The following is an 18883-nucleotide window of genomic DNA, read 5'->3' on the forward strand; positions in this document are numbered from 1 at the left end:
CTGGAAATGCACAATTCATGCATACAAATCTGTAGATATTAATAAATTAACATGATTAAATTAGACCGATGTATCAAAAGTTATTCTCCCCCCCATAATCTTTAGATCCCCCCCATGTGACCCATGTAAGGGGGGAATTCCCCCCCAGTTTAAAAAACGAAATTCAGGCCCTGTGCTTTTAATGAGGAGATCCCTCAAAGTGGCCCAGCATCTACAGACAGCTGTAAAGCCCAGCACGCACGAGGCCAGCGAACTGGTATGTCACTCCCAAGACAGCAGCAACAAAAAGAAAAGTAGTATGATATTATCGTTCATTTAGGAAGCTTCTAGTATTAACAGCACCACTGACAACATAAGTTTATAATGTTGAGTCATAAACTGGTGGTGCACCACTGTGTATCTTAAGCCACTGATCACGCAAAGCGGTTCTTCCTGTCACCTACTCTCAGCCTCAGACGGGACGACGTGGGCCATTCAGGGAATGTGTGATGCAAGTTATGTCGTCTTCTGAGAATTAGGATGCATAACTTCCCAGCTTACGGAAATAGGAACCATGATGCATTTCGCTGTTGATTACTAATCTTAGAGGAGTTTGACACAACTCCATTTAACTTTCAACCACTGCAACCATTAAATCCTCAGGGGCACCCACAAATCTGAAAAATCATTTATGTTCCAGAAAAAAACTTAATAATACATTAAGTTGAAATAAAACTATGTGTGTTAATAATAATAAAAATTACCTACACAGGCCCCAAAAAACAATAGACTAGCATACACACAGTACTTTTAATATAACTCCTTGGGGACAAAAACTGCCTTTCATATTTAAAATTGCATGTTTTTTTTTGTTTGTTTGTTTTTGCCATGCATGTAATATGAAAATCCTCTCAGCCCCTAAATATAATGAGGCATTTCTCTAAGTCTCCAGGATCATATTCTCAATTACAATAAACTCTCATCGCTCACATACTAAACGATTATGGCAACATCAGAACACCAGCTGCAGGACTGAAAATATGAAAACAAGCTGCTAGAAAAGTTCCTGCGGCCAACAGAAACAAAAGGCAAAAGTGAAACTCCAAAGTCTGGAGTCGTTTTAATTAATACTTGTATTCAGCAAGGACACATTACATTGATCTACAGGGACGGCAGAGACATTTATAATGTTACACAAGATTTCTATTTCAAATAAATGCTGTTCTTTTAAACTTTCGATTCAGCAAAGCATCCTGAAAAAAAGAATCTATCACGGTTTCCACAAAAATATTTTACATTGATAAGAAGAAATATTACTTGAGCAGCAAATCAACATTTTAGAATGATTTCTTAAGTATCGTGTGACACTGAAGACTGGAGTAATGGCTGCTGAAAATACAGCTTTGACACAGAAATAGATTATATTAGAATTATATATATACATAAATGTAAATATAAATATATATATATTTAAATAGAAAAATATATTAGAGATGAAAGACAGCAAAATATATAAATGACTATTTTGGCCCATCCCTAAGTGTCTCTCTGCCTGACACGCTGCATCACTTCTGCATCAAGCTGAGTTTTGCGGTTAGCATGCACGCTCCATTAGACATGACACTGGAGCCCTGTGCACAAAGATTAGACTGTAGGCATGGGCTGGTATGAGATTTTGACAGTATGACAACCTTCAGCAAAAATACCACTTTGTATTGTTACAGCTCTAAAATGTGTTAATTAATTAATTAAATAAAAAATCCACTGAACACATGTCCTGAAATATAAAAGCTCCAGCTTAAAAATGAGTTTAAAATATACTGCATTATTCCATGAGTGTCAGTACAGAGCATCTCCAATCAATATTACACAATTAAATATTTAACAAGGATGATGGGTCACAGCAAATCTAAAGCAAAATGAAAATGCTCTGCCCTATTTTGTCAAGTTTCTATTGGTAACTACATTAGTTAACATGACAACAAAGAATACTTCTAAGGTATTTAGTAACCTTAGTTTGTTTGTTTAAAAATTTACTAATACAATATTACCAGATGTCGACTGATAAGTGGATTTCGCCGATATCGATAGATAGGTTGGACCACACAGGCCAATACAGATTAATTAACCGATAGTTGTTAAAATGCATACTGAACAAAAAGTAAAATAATACTTTATAAAAAAAAAAAAAATTTGTTTTTAAAGAATTAATTTTTTTTAGAGTTGTTCCGATTCCGATACTAGTATCGGAAATATCTCCGATACCACAAGAAATTGTGACATCGGTGAGTACATGAACCCATATACCGATTTGATACCATTTTCTTAAACAAGACCTAGTTATGACCGCTAGCTTTGCCTAACCGCTGCACGGTTCTTCGCTGCTCAGAATGCATTGCAAACACAGGAAGTTGCAAACACAGAAACTGCAAAATACTGTTTAAATATTACTCCTGCAAATTCTACACCTCTGTGGGTGACGGGCGCAGATGTGCGGGAGCTCGCTGTTTTGTATTCTCTGCCGTGTGTCACTATATGAGGACACGAACGCATAAACCGTCACTTCATGAGAATTTACCGTTTCAGTTAAGAAAACTGTCATATCATAAACACAGACACTCAAAGATCTTCATGGCAGCCCATTAAAATAAATGTTTGGTTTAACATGAGTAAATTGACAATATATTAAGCTACTGTTGTAGCCTAATTTAGCTATGTCTCTATGTAGTAATAATAATACGTCTATTAATAATAATAATTTTGTCTAGACGGTTGATTGTTTTTTACTTGTTTTGTTGTAAAGAGATGATCATTTTTTATATTATTTATATTATATTATTTTATATATTGTTGCAGTTTTTTTATACAGTTATATTGTAAAACTAAAATACCTTTTTTAGTTTGCGGTGTTCGATTTTTGGCTGCATTTGAAGTTCTTTTTCGCTTAAGAAAATAAATAATACTGTCAAATTCATGTCAGATAATAAAAATACTGTAATGAATACAGTAGTTCACCATGTATTTGTTCATGTTTTATTAAGGGATCAGTCTGAAGCACACCATAAAATAATTCTAGCAATTTACACAGGGCTTGTAGTATATACAGCTGTATATACAGATACACACCCAGGTATCGGATCAGTACTCCGTATCGGCCGATACCCTGAGCCCAGGTATCGTATCGGGAAGAGAAAAAGGGTATTGGAAAATCTCTTAAAAAAATTCACTCATAAATTGTGTTCCTGTAGCTCAACTGGTAGAGCACTGCGCTAGCAAGCAGGCAAGCACAAGGTTGGGGGTTCGATTCCCCGGGAACACATGATATGTAAAAATTGATAGACTGAATGCACTGTAAGTCGCTTTGGATAAAAGCGTATGCTAAATGCATAAATTTAAATTTAATTTTTAATTTAAATTGCTACATAATTTCACAATTACAAAGAAATGGCAATAACACATTGCGAAATGTGAAATTTTAAATTAGAAAACCTGAAATAGAAGTATTTTCTTGCAAAACATACTGAAATAATATGCTTTATTTACAACTTTTTTTCCTCACATGTACAATTACTTGTTTTAAGTTAGGTTTTACTGTCATTAAAGTATCACACTTTTCTCCTCCTACAAATAACAGCAATAGTTTCCACAAAAAGATGCTTCTAGCACCAAGGACCACTCAATGTTGGCGTACTGTAGAGCCACTAGCCTCCAAACAAACAGCAATTTGAATGACTGTGGCTCTCTGAATGGAAATTTACCCAACAGCACGCCTCTGTAAGCCTATAAACGTATGATTCCATCGGAACAGATGACCAACAGGACAATATTAGTTTTACATTCATCCTAACGGAGTCATTCATCGAAGTGATTTTTTGCAACTGACAAGATGAGAAGGCTATTGTTCAGAGTGAGCCATAGGGAGTGGGACGCTTTCCTCCAGTTTGGGATAACACAGCCCACACTGTTCTGCCCTGCCCACCAGGTCACAACACAGAGCTAGAGAGGCCACACTACGATCAGGGGATGAGAAAATGTTTATTACCAAGCCGTTTGTTTGTAGTCATGAAAAATGCCATTATGTATCAAATAAGTGCATCAGGATGAGAGAGAAGAGAAAACGGCAGAATCAAGAATAAATTGCATGAAATAAATTGAGTTCTTGGATGCAATGAAAGAGATATTTTCTACATGTGTTCAGAGATATAAAATAATGAATGCTTTGTAAAGTGAAGATGCTTTCAGTCTATATTTGGGTTTCATTTACCTGGTTTTAAACATCCACACACTCTTCACTGAACCAGACACTTGAAAATGACAGACTCTGAGACCCTGATCAGCTCTGGAGCTCAAAGTGCTGCTCTAGACATGGATTCTCCCTAGTAACACATCTTTTATTTATTAATTAGCCTGGTGAGCAAGCGTGCTATAGATTAGCATACATAAAACATGGTTAGATCGAAGATGCTCACCAATACTGCAAATTATAACTAATATCTATAGGTTGGTGTTCAAATAAAATAATCCAGCATCTCATTTAAATGTCAGATCGGGTATTTCTAAGCAGGTGGGTAGCATTTAAAAGCAGTGCACCAGTCTGTGAGCATGCATAATGCATTCCATACAACCCCTAAGCCTATACACCACAGCACTGCTGGGCATCCAGTGGCTGCTTAAGATGAAACTTTATCCAGTGAGTAACAAGCATATTCACCCAGAGACCGCAGACAGGAGCTGGGGAGCAGAAAATGGAGGCTGCCAATGCCATCATCGTGAGGCACAAGTCCACAAGAACACAGCTCTTCTGAGCTACAGCCATAGCTACAGATGATCAGTGCTAAGCGAACTCATCTTTCAGTCAAAGAAAATCTAGGTCGAATACTTAAAATGCAAGAGCAAGTCTGTGCCGTAGCTTTGACCAAGCATTTAAGGAATGATCACCGGGGGACACATTAAAAATCCAAACTAGACTTTAATGGAACACAATTACAGCCTGGAAGGGAGAAAAACCACTGGCACAACAGGGATTTTTCAAGTGGGTTCATGACTTTAACCCTGATCAATTGGACTGAATGAGAGACATTAGCAGTAATCTTCTGCTCAAGTCACTTAGCCAAGGATAAGTCTGAACTTCAAAGACCTTTCCTGGATCGTGCTCTGGCATAATCAAGAAACCACCAGTTAAAAAGGCACTGAAAAATCATGGAAAGTAATGTGTATGGGACACTAGGGAATGGGATGCCAAATATTACAGAGAAGACAAAATAATTATTTTCATATCATAGCTGATTAATGGCTGACATTAAAATGCTGTAGTTTTTAAACAAATTAAAAAAAATACTAAAAGCTAAAATAAAGTGAATTTTTTCGTGACATGCGAGTTGCTATTAGACATAACTATCACTATCATATAGAAGTCTCATGCTCACCAAGTCATTGTATTTTTTAAAGATAAATCAGTAATACAATTTGAAGTATTATAGCTATTATCTATTTTAATATAACAAATGCCATTTATTCCTGTGCTTTTCGGCATCATTACTCCAGTCTTCAGTGTCACATGATCATTCAGAAATCATTCCAAGATCCAGATTTTCTGCTCAAGAAACATTAATCTATGTTTCAATCCACCTATTTTTATGTGCATTTTGGGATATTGGATAAAGAAATGCTAGATGGAAACGCAAAGATTTGCATAAATTCTAAATATGCACATTAAAGAAACGTATTTCCTCAACTAAGTCAAATAAAGAAAAAATTATCCAGTAAGAAACCATACTCAAACTACACTGTAAACACTTTTACTGAAATAAAATTCATTAATGCACATCAAAAAAGACAAGACTTTGCAATGGGACACAATAAAACTAGACCAACCAAATGACCCATGTCATGGCGCAGCATCCGAAATGCTAGTTTTGTCATTATAAATTGCTTGAGCAAGGTCCCATCAAAGAGCTTCGTTATAATTAACTCCCAGAACTATGTTGACAAACACTGGCTCCTAAAATAAGATAACATGACCGCATTTTTGTTGTCTTCCAACTCGCTGGATTGAAACAGTGCTTTATTCGCAAATGTTTTATGCAATACTCCAATTTTGCAACAAGTGCATTTCGTAACTTTGAATGGAAACATGGCTAATGTTGAATACAGTTGTGCTGCTTAACATTTGTGGGAATTGTGATACATTTTCACAAGAATTCTTTGAAATCTTTTGCCGCATTATGTACATGTTTACTGGAGCTTTACATTTACGTAACGTGATAAGTCAAATAAAAATGGTGTAAAAGTCCAATAAGAGCTTGATCAAAAACACATCTTAACTTTTCACTAAAAGCACAAAGTCTGAAGACATAACGAACCACACGAAGACCAACAAATGATCTCAGACAATTCTTGGAGAACTGGCTGTGGTATGGTCAATATCATGAAGAGTGCCCTATTGATGGGCTCATTCAGTGAGCAAGCCTGACCGCCACTAAATGGCCTATTAAACATTGATGAGGAAGTCATCCTGAGACAGTCGCAGAGGGACTGATGGCTGCTGGACAGTTTGGCTGGTTGCAGGAGGTAAAAGCATCAGGGCCTCGCCCCGGGATAATCCATTATCCCGCACCAGCTGCCACACACTCCCAGCCCCCACCATAACAGCCATTTACTGGCAGCTTCCTGCTGAGAGACTCACCGCCCTGGCCGGCCGCACAGACCGGTGCCGGCTCACCTAGCTTTGAGGTGGGCTGGGGTGATGTTTCACATCTAGATATGGAGTTAGACGGCAGAGAGGTTAACATGAGTTTACCATCAACATCTCCTTCAAGACTCCTTCAGGGGAATCATATTCCTCATATAATAACATCTGAAAAAACACTTAATATTAGACTTGTCTTTCAGGTTCAGATTTTCTCTGAAAATGACACAAAAACACGTTCAGAGTAGAGGTTTCCAGCAGAAGCCTTTCACTAAGACCGCCTGTCTTTTATCCCACATTGTTCTGTAGTTTGAGATAAAACAAGGGAGGAAAGGTTTAGAAAACAGTTTTAATAATTTCATTTAAAAAAATCTAAGAGATAAGTAATTTCTTTTCACCAAATCATTTAAAAACAGTAAAATATATGCAAGCATTTCCTTAATTTAACCCAAACAGGCAGGAAGACTTAAGTGTTTAGAAAATGCTTGTATAGCCGTTTAAAATATGTATATTTCTATATGAGTATTTATATTTTTTATGGTTCACACAGATTTGTGTTTTTTACCCATCATATGCTTCCTCCAGTAAAGCGGAGTGAAATCTTACTTTTGTGGTAACAGGTTGATGTTTATCCAAAATTCACACTTGATCTGAAACATTTAACATCTCTGTCTTCAGCTCAGCTCAGATTTCTGCAGGACCAACCCCAAAATAACTTCCCCTTATCATGACCCTGTCCACAACTTCTCCTTTTGTGGGTTAAAATAAGCTAATATGACCCTGAGAAAGCTCAATATAACAACGCTTCCCATCATCCTTCCTCAGAGGAGCTGCCAGATGCGTGTACACTACAGTACAAAGAGTCATAAAGCTAAAAGAGTAACTTTAACCAGATGTATTGATGTCACTGTAGGGTGTATTGAATATACATTAAAGACAGATTTATTCAGTGCAGATGTGTGAATCACAGCAATAAGACAAAGCATTTTGATCCAAAAGTTCATAATGCATATATTATCAATTAATGTATTATCAATTAATGAAAGCACATTTTACACTGTATACTTTATATTTTAATATATTTTTTAAAAATATAACATTATGTAGACTTCGTTATGCACAAATATAATGATTTTAAATTTGAAGTTTTTGGATGGCAAAATAAAAAGCATCACAAATGCATAGTGAATTCTAAAAAATAATTGTAGTTTTCTTCAACAGTCATTATTAATGGATTATGTAATAATTACACCAGGCCTAGCACTACTATTAATACAAAAGGTAGAGATTTATCAGGATTACACAATACAGCTCTTGATTTAATCAGTGTGAACTGAGGGCAAATAACTACCCACAAACATTATCATCATCCAACAGAAGAAAACCAGAATAGCTGATGATACTAAGATTGTTTGATGCAAAGTTATTTATTTTAGCACTACTGAAAGTTAAAACAACACTGTCATTGAGATTACAACATTTATTGTCGTAACTGATCCAGCAAAAGCCGCTGAAATCCTTATATGGACATTGAACCAGAATTCAGCTGGTGTTACACAATAATAAAGATGTTGAAGGGGGGGAAAAAATGTGGCCTCCCACCACAATTGGACTGATGGTAACAGTCACCACCATTGGCATGAATGGGTCAGTGACTTTCCAAACAGACAATGCAGTGCATCTCAGGGACGGAGCCTCTGTGTCATTCTTTACTTGCGTCTTCAGCTGTTGAGCCAGACATTTACACAAGTCACATCCATCAAGCAAGACTAGGTGCGTTGCTTGAAAGTCTTGCCCAGACTTTATGGTGTATGTATGCAAATTTCCAATGGACAAATCAATTAAATATTCTCTTCAGTCTTAGCAAAACTCTACCGTAAAAACTGATCAAACAGTCTAAACTGAAAACTGATACAGAGAGGTGAAACCTGAGAATGAGGGAACGATGACTGTATTGAAACATTTTGAGGTCAAGTTTTCAATGGAGCAGCTCTTATTCTCCTGAAACGCAACGCTGACAGGAACAGTGCATCTGCAACATGTCAGAAAGAGCAGGAATAGAAGACAAACATTCATCTGGAGGATGTCCTCAGGAGGTTGGCACTTCAACTGATGAGGATCCTGTCCATGCCATATTATTGCGAAATTCGGAGAGAGAGTGCGAGAATGCACTTTGAGGTTACGACAAAAACAGCCCATCGTCTCTCTGGGCGGGTCAAAAAACCTTGAAGGAGGTGACAAGGAGAAAACATTTATTGGAGTTGTTCGGGCATGACAGATCTATTTCTGGAAAAAGAGAAAACCGTGCCTTCTATTCACCTTCACCCTAAATCAGAAAGCAAAAAAAGGAAAAAATCAGCTGATGTTCCAGAAAAGTTTGTGCCACTCTTCCAATAAATGCAATTGTACGGTATGTCACAACATGACGTAAAGGCCTCGTGCCTATAGACCAGGCTTTACAGGCTAATCTGTGTCATGCTTGCGCCCCTCAGCCCAAAAGCGGAGGAGGGGGAGGGGAGATCGCCCACACATGCCTTGTGTTGGGGGAGGATATTAGCAGGAATGACTGGAATTCTCTTCAGTCCAGCCACTGCTTTGGGTCAGGTGACTTCAAGTCCTAAGGGGACAGCGATGATGTACCACCCTTTAAAATGTTCCTCCTGCAGTCAGTGAGGTGGATTATGATGCGTTCAAATCCCTGGCGTCACGGTCTACACATCTATAAAGATCAGGAGGCATTCCTGACACAAGCCCTGTCCTGACTCTGCCGAGTGTTGTGCAGTGATTCAGGGTGGCCTGTGCTGTGAAAAGAGAGATGCCTCACACAGTAAAGACCATTTGGCCAGTTCACAGGCGGCAAAAGGACTCGTTCTGGACAGGAGACATTCCAGACATTTCCAATGTAATGGGAGTTGCAGCTTGCTCATTTCCTCCTGTTAAGAGTGAAGCAGATCCCAGGGCTGGACGAACTTGTCCGTTTGACCCAATTAATGAGGTTGTGTCTTTACAGAATTCAAGAGGGTGAAATCCACTGAGATGCCTCACAGACAGAGTAAGAAACTGGACCATGAAAGGGTTACCTTTTGCTTTCCCGTGTCAGTGCGTTTAGCCTTTTTAAATGAAAACCAGACTGGTGATTTCAAATATACACTACTGTTCAAAAGTTTCGGTACTCTAAATTAATACTTCTATTCAGCAAGGACAAATAAATTTGACCAAAAGGAAGAGTAAAGCCATTTACGATGTTACAAAATATTTCTATTTCATATAAATGCTGTTCAAATGTTGCTACTTTTGACTTTTCTAATCAAAAGAGAAAAAAAAATGTGCATCCCAGTTTCCACAAATATATTAAGCATCACAACGGTTTAACATTGATAATATAAAATGATTGAGCAACAAATCATCTTATTAGAATAAATTCTGAAGGATCATGTGACATTAAATTCAGCTTTACCGTCACTGTAAGAAGTTACGTTTTACAATATGTTCAAATAATAAACATTTAATTTTAATGCTCACAAAATGTTAACTATTTTTCCTTAAGTATTAAATCTTACCAAAAGCAAACTTTTCAGTAGCATTGTTTGAAAGACACATAAAATGTGTGATTTAAATGTGCACTTCGTTTCAGCAACCTCCTGTGAACATCTGTGAGCATGAACAATAAAATTAACCATCTCAAACGATGAACAGTTTACTAGTCTGCCTAATTAGCATATAATTTCTAATCTTGCTGTGAAGAGTAGCAGTTTAATGTTCGACATTATGAGGGTCTAAATTAGGCAACACTATAGAGAGTACCAAAAAAAGATCAACAAACTTTACAGTTGAGCTCCACTCGAGGATATTTCCATTAATGAGGGCGATAATGATAATTAACATATAATAAAAGCAAAGAAAAATGCATGGCAAGGCCTTTAAAATGGTGTGTGTGTCAGGACGGCAACCAGGAATGAGGCAGAGAGAAAATCTCAGCAGGTGCAAGACTTAAAGCATTGCAAAGCTGCAGAGAGCGCCTGTAAACAGAGCACAGGGCCAGAACCCAAGCTTACACGGCTCGATCCATGCTTAAATGACAGGGTCCACAGCTTTCCACCTTCTCTCTTGCTAGCAGTTTCAAACGGTCTCTCCAGTCACAGTTTTTTATTAGGTTATTTGCTGCTTGCTGTGAAAGTAGGCTAGTCAAAAACCTGCGGGAATAAGAGGCAGCAGCTGCTGTAAATAAGAACAAGTGCACGTCTGCTGAACACAGCAACAAACAAGACGATTCCTTCACAAGAGGGCACAATTAGCCCTGGTGCCATGATGAAGACACTTTTGATGAAGACCCTCTTTTTGAAACCCAGACTCATGAGGGGAATATCGTCTGTTTAAAGCCCCTGTTGGGACATAGTATACTTGACTTCAAGAGTCTATGATGCTTGAGGCGAGAGGAACAGTGCTGATCCCACGAGCAGATGCCATTAGTGAAGCCAGTACCGTTTACAAGCCCCACTCCCTATTTTAAAGAGGTGAAATACAATAGAGAGGCATAACCTGCTCTGCAGCTTGATTTTAGGACAGTAGGGTGAACACGCAGGGCTGTTTGTGTACAAACACTGGGAGTAGACACAGGCTCTGGGCGTTTCCTGTAGCTCAACTACAGCATTACTGGCATTGCCAAGGCCACAAGTTCATCTCCCAGACAGCACAGTGAGCACACAGATACATTTTTTCTGTAATATTGGTAGGTATGCTGGTAATTATTTTTATTGTACAACAGATAAACATTAAATGGTTGATATTAAAATGTAAAATTTTTCCACATATTTAGACAAAATAAAAAGCTAAAAACGAATATCAACACACTCATAAGTAGGAATAATTTTGCATTTATGTATTTGGCAGATTTTTTTTATTCAAAGCAATGGGAGATATTAAAATTCAGTACTTTTTGTCTGATGAATGAAAAATATATATAAAAAATTAAAACCAATCATTTAAATTCCACAAGTGAATTTCAACTAGGGCTTGACGATATGGCCAAAATTTATATCACAATATATATTTCTTAATTTCAGTCGATACGATACAATTCCGAGATCCAATATATGAACACTATTTTAAAAAGCCTCATAAAAACTGCCAGGAATGCCCACAAAAGATGACTGTGCATACAAACTTATGAAAAATTTATTTGCCAAGTCCATGACATCTCAAATATAACCTTATAATATTTTTGAAAAAAAAAAAAACCTAACACTACAAGTTAAAAGATTGGTAATGTTTTTAAAGATTTCTCTTCTGCCCACCAAGCCTGCATTTATTTGTTCCAAAATACTGCAAAAATAGTAACATTCTAGGGCTGTGCATAAAATCGAATGCGATTTTCATGCACAACTCGTCAGTAAAGGCACTCCTGTGATTAGGAGTATATCTCCAGCAGGCGCGTTCAGATCAGGGTTGCCAGGTTTTCAAAACAAATCCTGCCCATTTGCTTCTCAAAACTAGTCCAAAAATAGCCTAATCGTGTTTCCAGTAGGTTCCCTGATAAAAATTGCCTCTCGGGGTTAAAATACACGTTTTTTTGGCACCTATGCCTTGGTAAAATTTGCATTTTAGGGGCTAAAGATCACATTATTGGTATTTGGGTTTATCCAGTAACAGCTGTAATCAAAGCGGCTCCATTCATGAATGCTTCTTTATCAGATAAAATCAAAACGCTATCAAACATTTTTCTGAAGACAATCCTTTCCCTTCAGAGTTACATTCACATATAAATCACCCACGACTGGTTTTGATTTTGAAACGTGCAGTGCATATGTATATTCAACCAAGTGAAACGGCACAAATAAATCAATGAATGGGAAACACTGGTAATGTATATCGAAATTCCGGAAACGTGTTTAAAAATCATATCACCGTTATTGAAAAAAAAAAATCATATCACCGTTATTGAAAAAAAAAAATCATATCACGATACATATTGATATTGAATTATTGTCCAGCCCTAATTTCAACATTATAATGTACTGTTTATGGAAATCGATATTCATTGTGAGATTTCCTAAATAGCCTACTTATGTTATAGATTGTGTTATAATGCAATTTTTGGCAGCAATTGTAATTCTAATATAGAAATTATATATACAATACAAGTCAATTAACTCATTGCATTTAAACAAATGATTTAAGCTTTTATTTTTCATTTATTAAGATTAATTAGTATTTAATTTTGAAAAACATTCATAACTTTAGATCAGTGCATTCCTACTTTACATAAAAGCATTTTCTTTAATTTAGAAAATTACACTTCAAATTTGTGCTCTTCCAAATTTGGCCCAAATTTTGGCCCTTTTTATGTGCCTCAAGCATACATGTCTTTCATTTGTAACAAAGCAGGCAAATACAATACAGAATATCAAATTGCATGCTAGCAACACTGTGGGAGTTGGAGCAGTGCAAGCCTGTGCATCTACCAACAGCAGCAACATTGAAACTTCATGCCAAAACCTGCCAAGGAGGGTAAATACTAGCCAATGTGTTTATTCTGCTTAATCCTCTCCTTTAATTAGTCTTCAGTCTGCTGTCAAGGAGGAAGTCAGGCATAAACACCTGCATACCGCTCTCTGTCACCACTGACCTTGGTAAGCCAGCTCATAGTGCTGCGCTGCATTGGAGAGCTCTCATGCACAGGAATCGAGCAATGGAGAAAGACATCGAAAAGATTAATAAGTGCTCTGCTGCTCATATGTCTGGCAAGAGACTTATAAACTAGGAGAATGCGATAAATTCAAGAACTAGCCAGGCTTGACTTCCTGTCAGGCTCTTACCAAAATGGATTCATATGCATTAATTCAGGTTCATTAGCATTTCTTGTGCAACACTGAGGAGGAATTTCTCCAGTAAGAGTTCGTCCTCTCTTGGAAAAGTGCCCCAGTGAGACAAGATGGACTGTGAACTAACAGATCCGGTCAATAGCAGAATGTGAGGCGCGGTCAATATGTCTGTCAGCGATAATGAGGTGCGGATCCTGTAGGGATCCCGGACACAAAAATGTTGTGGAAGTTATAAGCATGCTACTTATTCTGGGGGGTGGGGTTTACGCCTGTGAAACGCTGCCTAAACGCTTTCAAGAGAGTGATGAATAATATTCATATTCATAATCCGCTTTCGCGGCTTCAAATTATTTGTTGTTGGTTAAGTATGCCATGACTCCAAGCTGGCATAAAGCGCAAACTGTCATCTTTTCTTTCCAATTGTAACTATTTCTGAGTGAAACAACTTCTCGGCTGAGAAAATAAAGTAGTGCATGACTATTTAATCCAGCGGTAATTGATTGTATGGTTGTAGTTTGCGAATTGAGTGCATTATAAAAAAATGTTTTTTTAAAAAGAGCGATGCACATGGATGAGTCATTGATAATAAACACTGCAATATTCTGACTTCATGGTGTTTTGAACCGCAAATATTCTCAAAATGGCTAAATATTGTCTTATCACTAATAATACCTAAAGAAAGATTCTGTATTCAAGCTACAAATGACAAATTCTGTAAGCAGCCATAAAATGATGCATTCGAGCACAAATAAGGTCAGGACACTCTTAAACAAGCAGTCTGAAGTCAGAGCGTTTCAGTCAATCAGAAAGTTTTGAAGGAGCTGATGCAATTACACTATTTTGGCAGAAGTTTAAAAAAAAACTTGATTGTGTTAATGCCACCAAATTGGATGCTGAAATTAAGCTTCTCTCGATCAGCGGATGATGAACTCAGTCAACAGACTACAGTTAAAGCTTCTCTTATCGTACTATATATTTCCAACAAAGCTGTTTATCATTCACTTCCAGCAAACAACATCAGAGATTTAACACTATTTCGGAGTTGACATGTCAGCAGTAGAAATACAAAGCCGATAAAAGTTAAAAGACAGAAAACCATGTGCGGAAGGCAGATATGGTACATCTACCAGAAAAGGTCAACTCCACAGCAATTCCACATTTAAAAGTGCCTGCTAAGATCTTCACTTGAGCAGCACTTTATTAAATGGAAAGCACGTATAGAGAGCTACCACTCTGCCAGTATTGTACTTTCCAATGACGTTAGTGCACTGCTCGTGTTTAACCGGCGCCAGCATAACATCCGCCACGTAAATCATTAACCTCCACAATCAAGGGCGCCATAAGAAAGCAAGTGGCCAGCCAGTGTTAAAGTAAGACAAGAACGGAGGAGTTCATGACTCCTGTAAATTGGGTCATACTATGGTTCACTCACAGTGATGGGATGTGAGGTGGCACCTGCTAGTGACGGGTTGCACGAGGACAGTGGCGCTCTTTAGAGGAGCAGACACACTGGGGTGTAATCTCATTACTGACGTCAACCCAACACCAAGAACAGAGAATCCACTCACTGTGAAGGCCAACCTTAATCAACAGGACCAGGAAGAGCCCAAAAGGGGCATCCCACCCACTGCTGTCCTGTTTAAATTTTAAACTGAACTCTACTAGAAAGCAACAGACTCTTAAAGATCACACTGACTCAAAGACAATCCTGTCAGACTGATTAATGAGCATCACCCACATGCAAACGGTAATGGAAATAGCAAAAGCTAATGTAGCATGAATGCAAGAACATCAACAGGAATCAACGTCCCCAGACTTTATGAAGGGAAACATTTACACTGCCCTTGAAAACAAAGTCCAACTTGTTTGACATTTATCAGCAATATCTGATTAACTCTATAAAGCCTACTGGGTCACACTTGATGAATTTCTATAGTCTCTTTATCATCAACATGACCAAAACTTGTTGTACACAATCTGCTACAAGTCTTTCATTGTCTGATTAATAGTTACTAAAAGGTATAATGCCTTTCAGTATAATGGTAATGAAAATATTATTGTAAAAATTTTAAAAACTGGTTGTGCTTCATATCTTTCTGCTGTGAAACCTTTTTTTAATGAAGTAAACATAAGAATAATAACCTATACTGATACGAATACATTTTAAGATGAACATTTACTGGACTGAAGCAATTTAGGTTTACTTGTTTATCAGTAGTTTTTTTTTTAGAAAAGTAATTGTAAAATGTATGTATGTATCAAATGTGATACATCGGGCATTTGAGGAACATTAATTTTTACATCTCTCAATCATCGTTGTATTGCAGTGCGTTGTTTTATGTTCTGCCTCATACTTTTAATAATGGAACTGAGCATTAACATATCTTATTAATTCATATTTTTCGAAGATATATTGTAACAACAGATATTTAAATGCATTTATGTAAGCAGTAATTACAAGTAGCCTACATTTCAAGCTATCAGAATTTCATCTTATTTTTTGACTACAAAAAAAAAAAAATCAGCAAAAATCTGCATATTTATTCTCGGTTTGGGCTTAAAATCGAATAAAATTTATGCACGATTTTCCACTTTAAGGGTGACCTCCATGCTCTCACTATATCATACTATGTAGGCCATGAATGTATTAAATATGTATAAACTAAATCTGATGCAACACGTAATTTTCTGATTATCTATCTATCTATCTGTATTCGTCTAAAAAGTTAGAGCTGAATAGAACTCAAAAGCAGCATCAACTGTGCACTATTTTCCCTATACTATCTATAAACATGTATAAATAAATATTAAAGATGAAACAACTACATGACAAGGCGTATTGTCCAAACAACGATGCCAGGAATCCTAAGACAAATATCACGGCAGCAATTTTGACAATAGCCTGAAGTCATCTGGGTGATTAAGGCAAATGTAATAACAGACAGACAGGTCTTAAAGGGACACGCACTGATTTATATTCCCTAAAGCAGCCAGTACACTCAAAAACATCAACTTACCCCATTCCAAAAAGTCCGTCACGTGTTTTTCCCGTTTTAAGGGCGAGTTGCTGCACTCGTTGTATAAACATATGAGGATATCCAGCAGCGTCTCCACACTCAATGACTTGTCGTTTTTTTGATGGCCATCCAGCAGCAACTGCTCCAACTTCTTCAGGCGCACCTTCGCAGACATCTTCTACCAGTTTAGCGGCCTGGCTACCACTCCCAGAGCCAGAGAGGATAAAACAACTTTTGTCGAAATTAATAAAACGGGGAATGGCGTTATAAATGTATACAAATAGTATTTATCTGACTTATATGTGTGGAGCTCGGAAGTCCCAGACTCCAACTGCTAGCCAGCCATCCAGCTAGCCAGCTAGCAAAATGTGCCCAACATTGTGCTCTGATAAACGCAGCCCTAATGCGCCTAACCCCGTTGTTGTCCGCTGGCTTCCAGCGCCTCCACCCCCTCCTCACTCCCGAGGCCCTGTCGGCTCCATTTGCCTTAATCCGGGCAAATCTGTACTTTCCACTTTGCGGGATGTGTCGGTCTTTTTCTCCCTCCCGTCGAATCTCAGGATGACCGGACGCTCATTCCGCTCAACAGGAAATCTTCAGTTATAAACTCCCAGATGAACTACACACGCGTTTAATAACTACATATGCCCTCCAAAAGCCGGGGCTGGGCGCTTTTTCTGAGTAGGCGAATCGTTACGTGTAAGCCTGCGCTACCGGTGTGCTTCTCGGTGAAGCCGAATATGGCTGCATTCGCGTTCAACTCGTCTCGCGCTCCCGAGTGAAGAATCCAGACCGGGATCGCGGAGCCCCGCCCACTGGCACCGGAAGCGCTGGGGATATATGACGCCATTGTTTGATTGACATCGGGAGGCAGCTAGCGCTGACCTCATCAGGAGTTTTATGTAGTTTATTTTAAGTAAAGTTGTTTTCAGATGATAATGTCAAATTTCATGGCAGGATATACAGACGTGTTTAATTTAACATTAGGATTACTAATAATATTTATTTGAATATGGTATACATTCTACAATATTTTAACATTGTTACCTGTTGAAATATATAATATTTATAATATTTTGTTATATTTTATTGTTCCATAAATGTAACTGCTGTTCTCACGTAGCATTCTTGTGTATTGTATTTTTTTTTCTTCTTCATAACTTTCATAACTTTTTATTAATGAACATGTTTGCAATATAATTTCATTTTTGTGTGTGTGTATATATATATATGTGTGTGTGTATGTGTGTATATATATATGTGTGTATATATATATATATATATACACACACACACACACACACACATATATATACACACACACACATATATATATATATATATATATATATATATATATATATATATATATATATTTATGCAGTTGTATATTGTGTATAAATATATTTATTATTTAAAAAAATCCTAAATAATTTCACAACTTTATCATTTCAACAAAGTCGTTTGCACTGTGGTCTTCCATCACTAATATTATGTTTTGGTGTGTCGATCTATAAGATTACTTAGCACATGAGACCATGATCTGCAAACTATTATTCATTTTGACATTTATTTTACATTCAGCACCCATGTCAATTGTTTGATTTATAGTTACGATCGTTCTGACATTGATGATGAATTTAAAATAATAATAAATATATAAATACAATAATAACAAATTGCATTAGGTGCTCATATCTGGATATACTACAGAGAATGCAAATAACTCTCACCTTGATTTACAAATATATTCACAATTAGGACTTTCTTAGAGATAGTTTCTTGATGCCTAACTTCTGAAGCTCAAGTACCTTTTTTCACCTACAGTACAAGTTGGTGTCATCTCATAGAAATATATGCCAAATTCAACTTTTCAAAAACAAAGCACTGTAAAAGTCAACTGGGGTTAAATGAAACAAAAAGGGCAAAAAGTGGTGGATTGGTTATGCAAATAACGCATTCAAACCCAGCTGTTGCAGATCCATCACATGTGAATGCTTTGAAAGCATTGACCTCTGCTGGTGAGAACGAGTAGACATTTTATCATTCCCTGCAGTCTTTGCACCCCCTGTTGGGCTTTTTTTTCCTGAGATGAATTGCAGACATCTCTGGGAGACAGAATTGTGTTAGTAGCTGTTCAATATTTTATAAGCTGAGAGATTCAAATCTCTGTGGGAGCGTGTAAGTGTCAGGAGGGATTATTTTTACCGCCTCAACCGTAATTTCTGCCTTTTACCTACATTTTGGTGCCCTGGGGTGTTTTTGGGGACACATGAATTAGGAGAAAAGGACACCCTGTAGAGTTTATTTGAACACTGCATTTTTCACTTTTCTGGTGCAATGTTTTCCCAATCCGTTCTGACTGATGGAAGGTGGGG

The 18883-nt window shown here is 37.3% G+C and overlaps 1 protein-coding gene across 4 annotated transcripts in view; it reads right to left on the bottom strand.

Moving 5' to 3' along the window:
* Positions 1-17332, bottom strand: part of LOC113037741 (serine/threonine-protein kinase MRCK beta-like) — a 70030-nt gene extending 52698 nt beyond the window's left edge. Inside the window, exon 1 of one of the 4 annotated variants that reach the window (XM_026195084.1) lies at positions 16506-17332. In XM_026195084.1, coding sequence (XP_026050869.1) covers positions 16506-16680 — 175 coding nt within the window. In that variant the 5' untranslated portion in view covers positions 16681-17332. The remainder of the gene's footprint in view (positions 1-16505) is intronic. The other 3 variants (XM_026195085.1, XM_026195086.1, XM_026195087.1) reach the window with 3 other exon arrangements.
* Between the last annotated feature and the right edge of the window lie 1551 nt (positions 17333-18883).

The sequence above is a fragment of the Carassius auratus genome, chromosome 20 (genome assembly GCF_003368295.1).
Source record: "Carassius auratus strain Wakin chromosome 20, ASM336829v1, whole genome shotgun sequence".
In the NCBI taxonomy this organism is placed as follows: domain Eukaryota; kingdom Metazoa; phylum Chordata; class Actinopteri; order Cypriniformes; family Cyprinidae; genus Carassius; species Carassius auratus.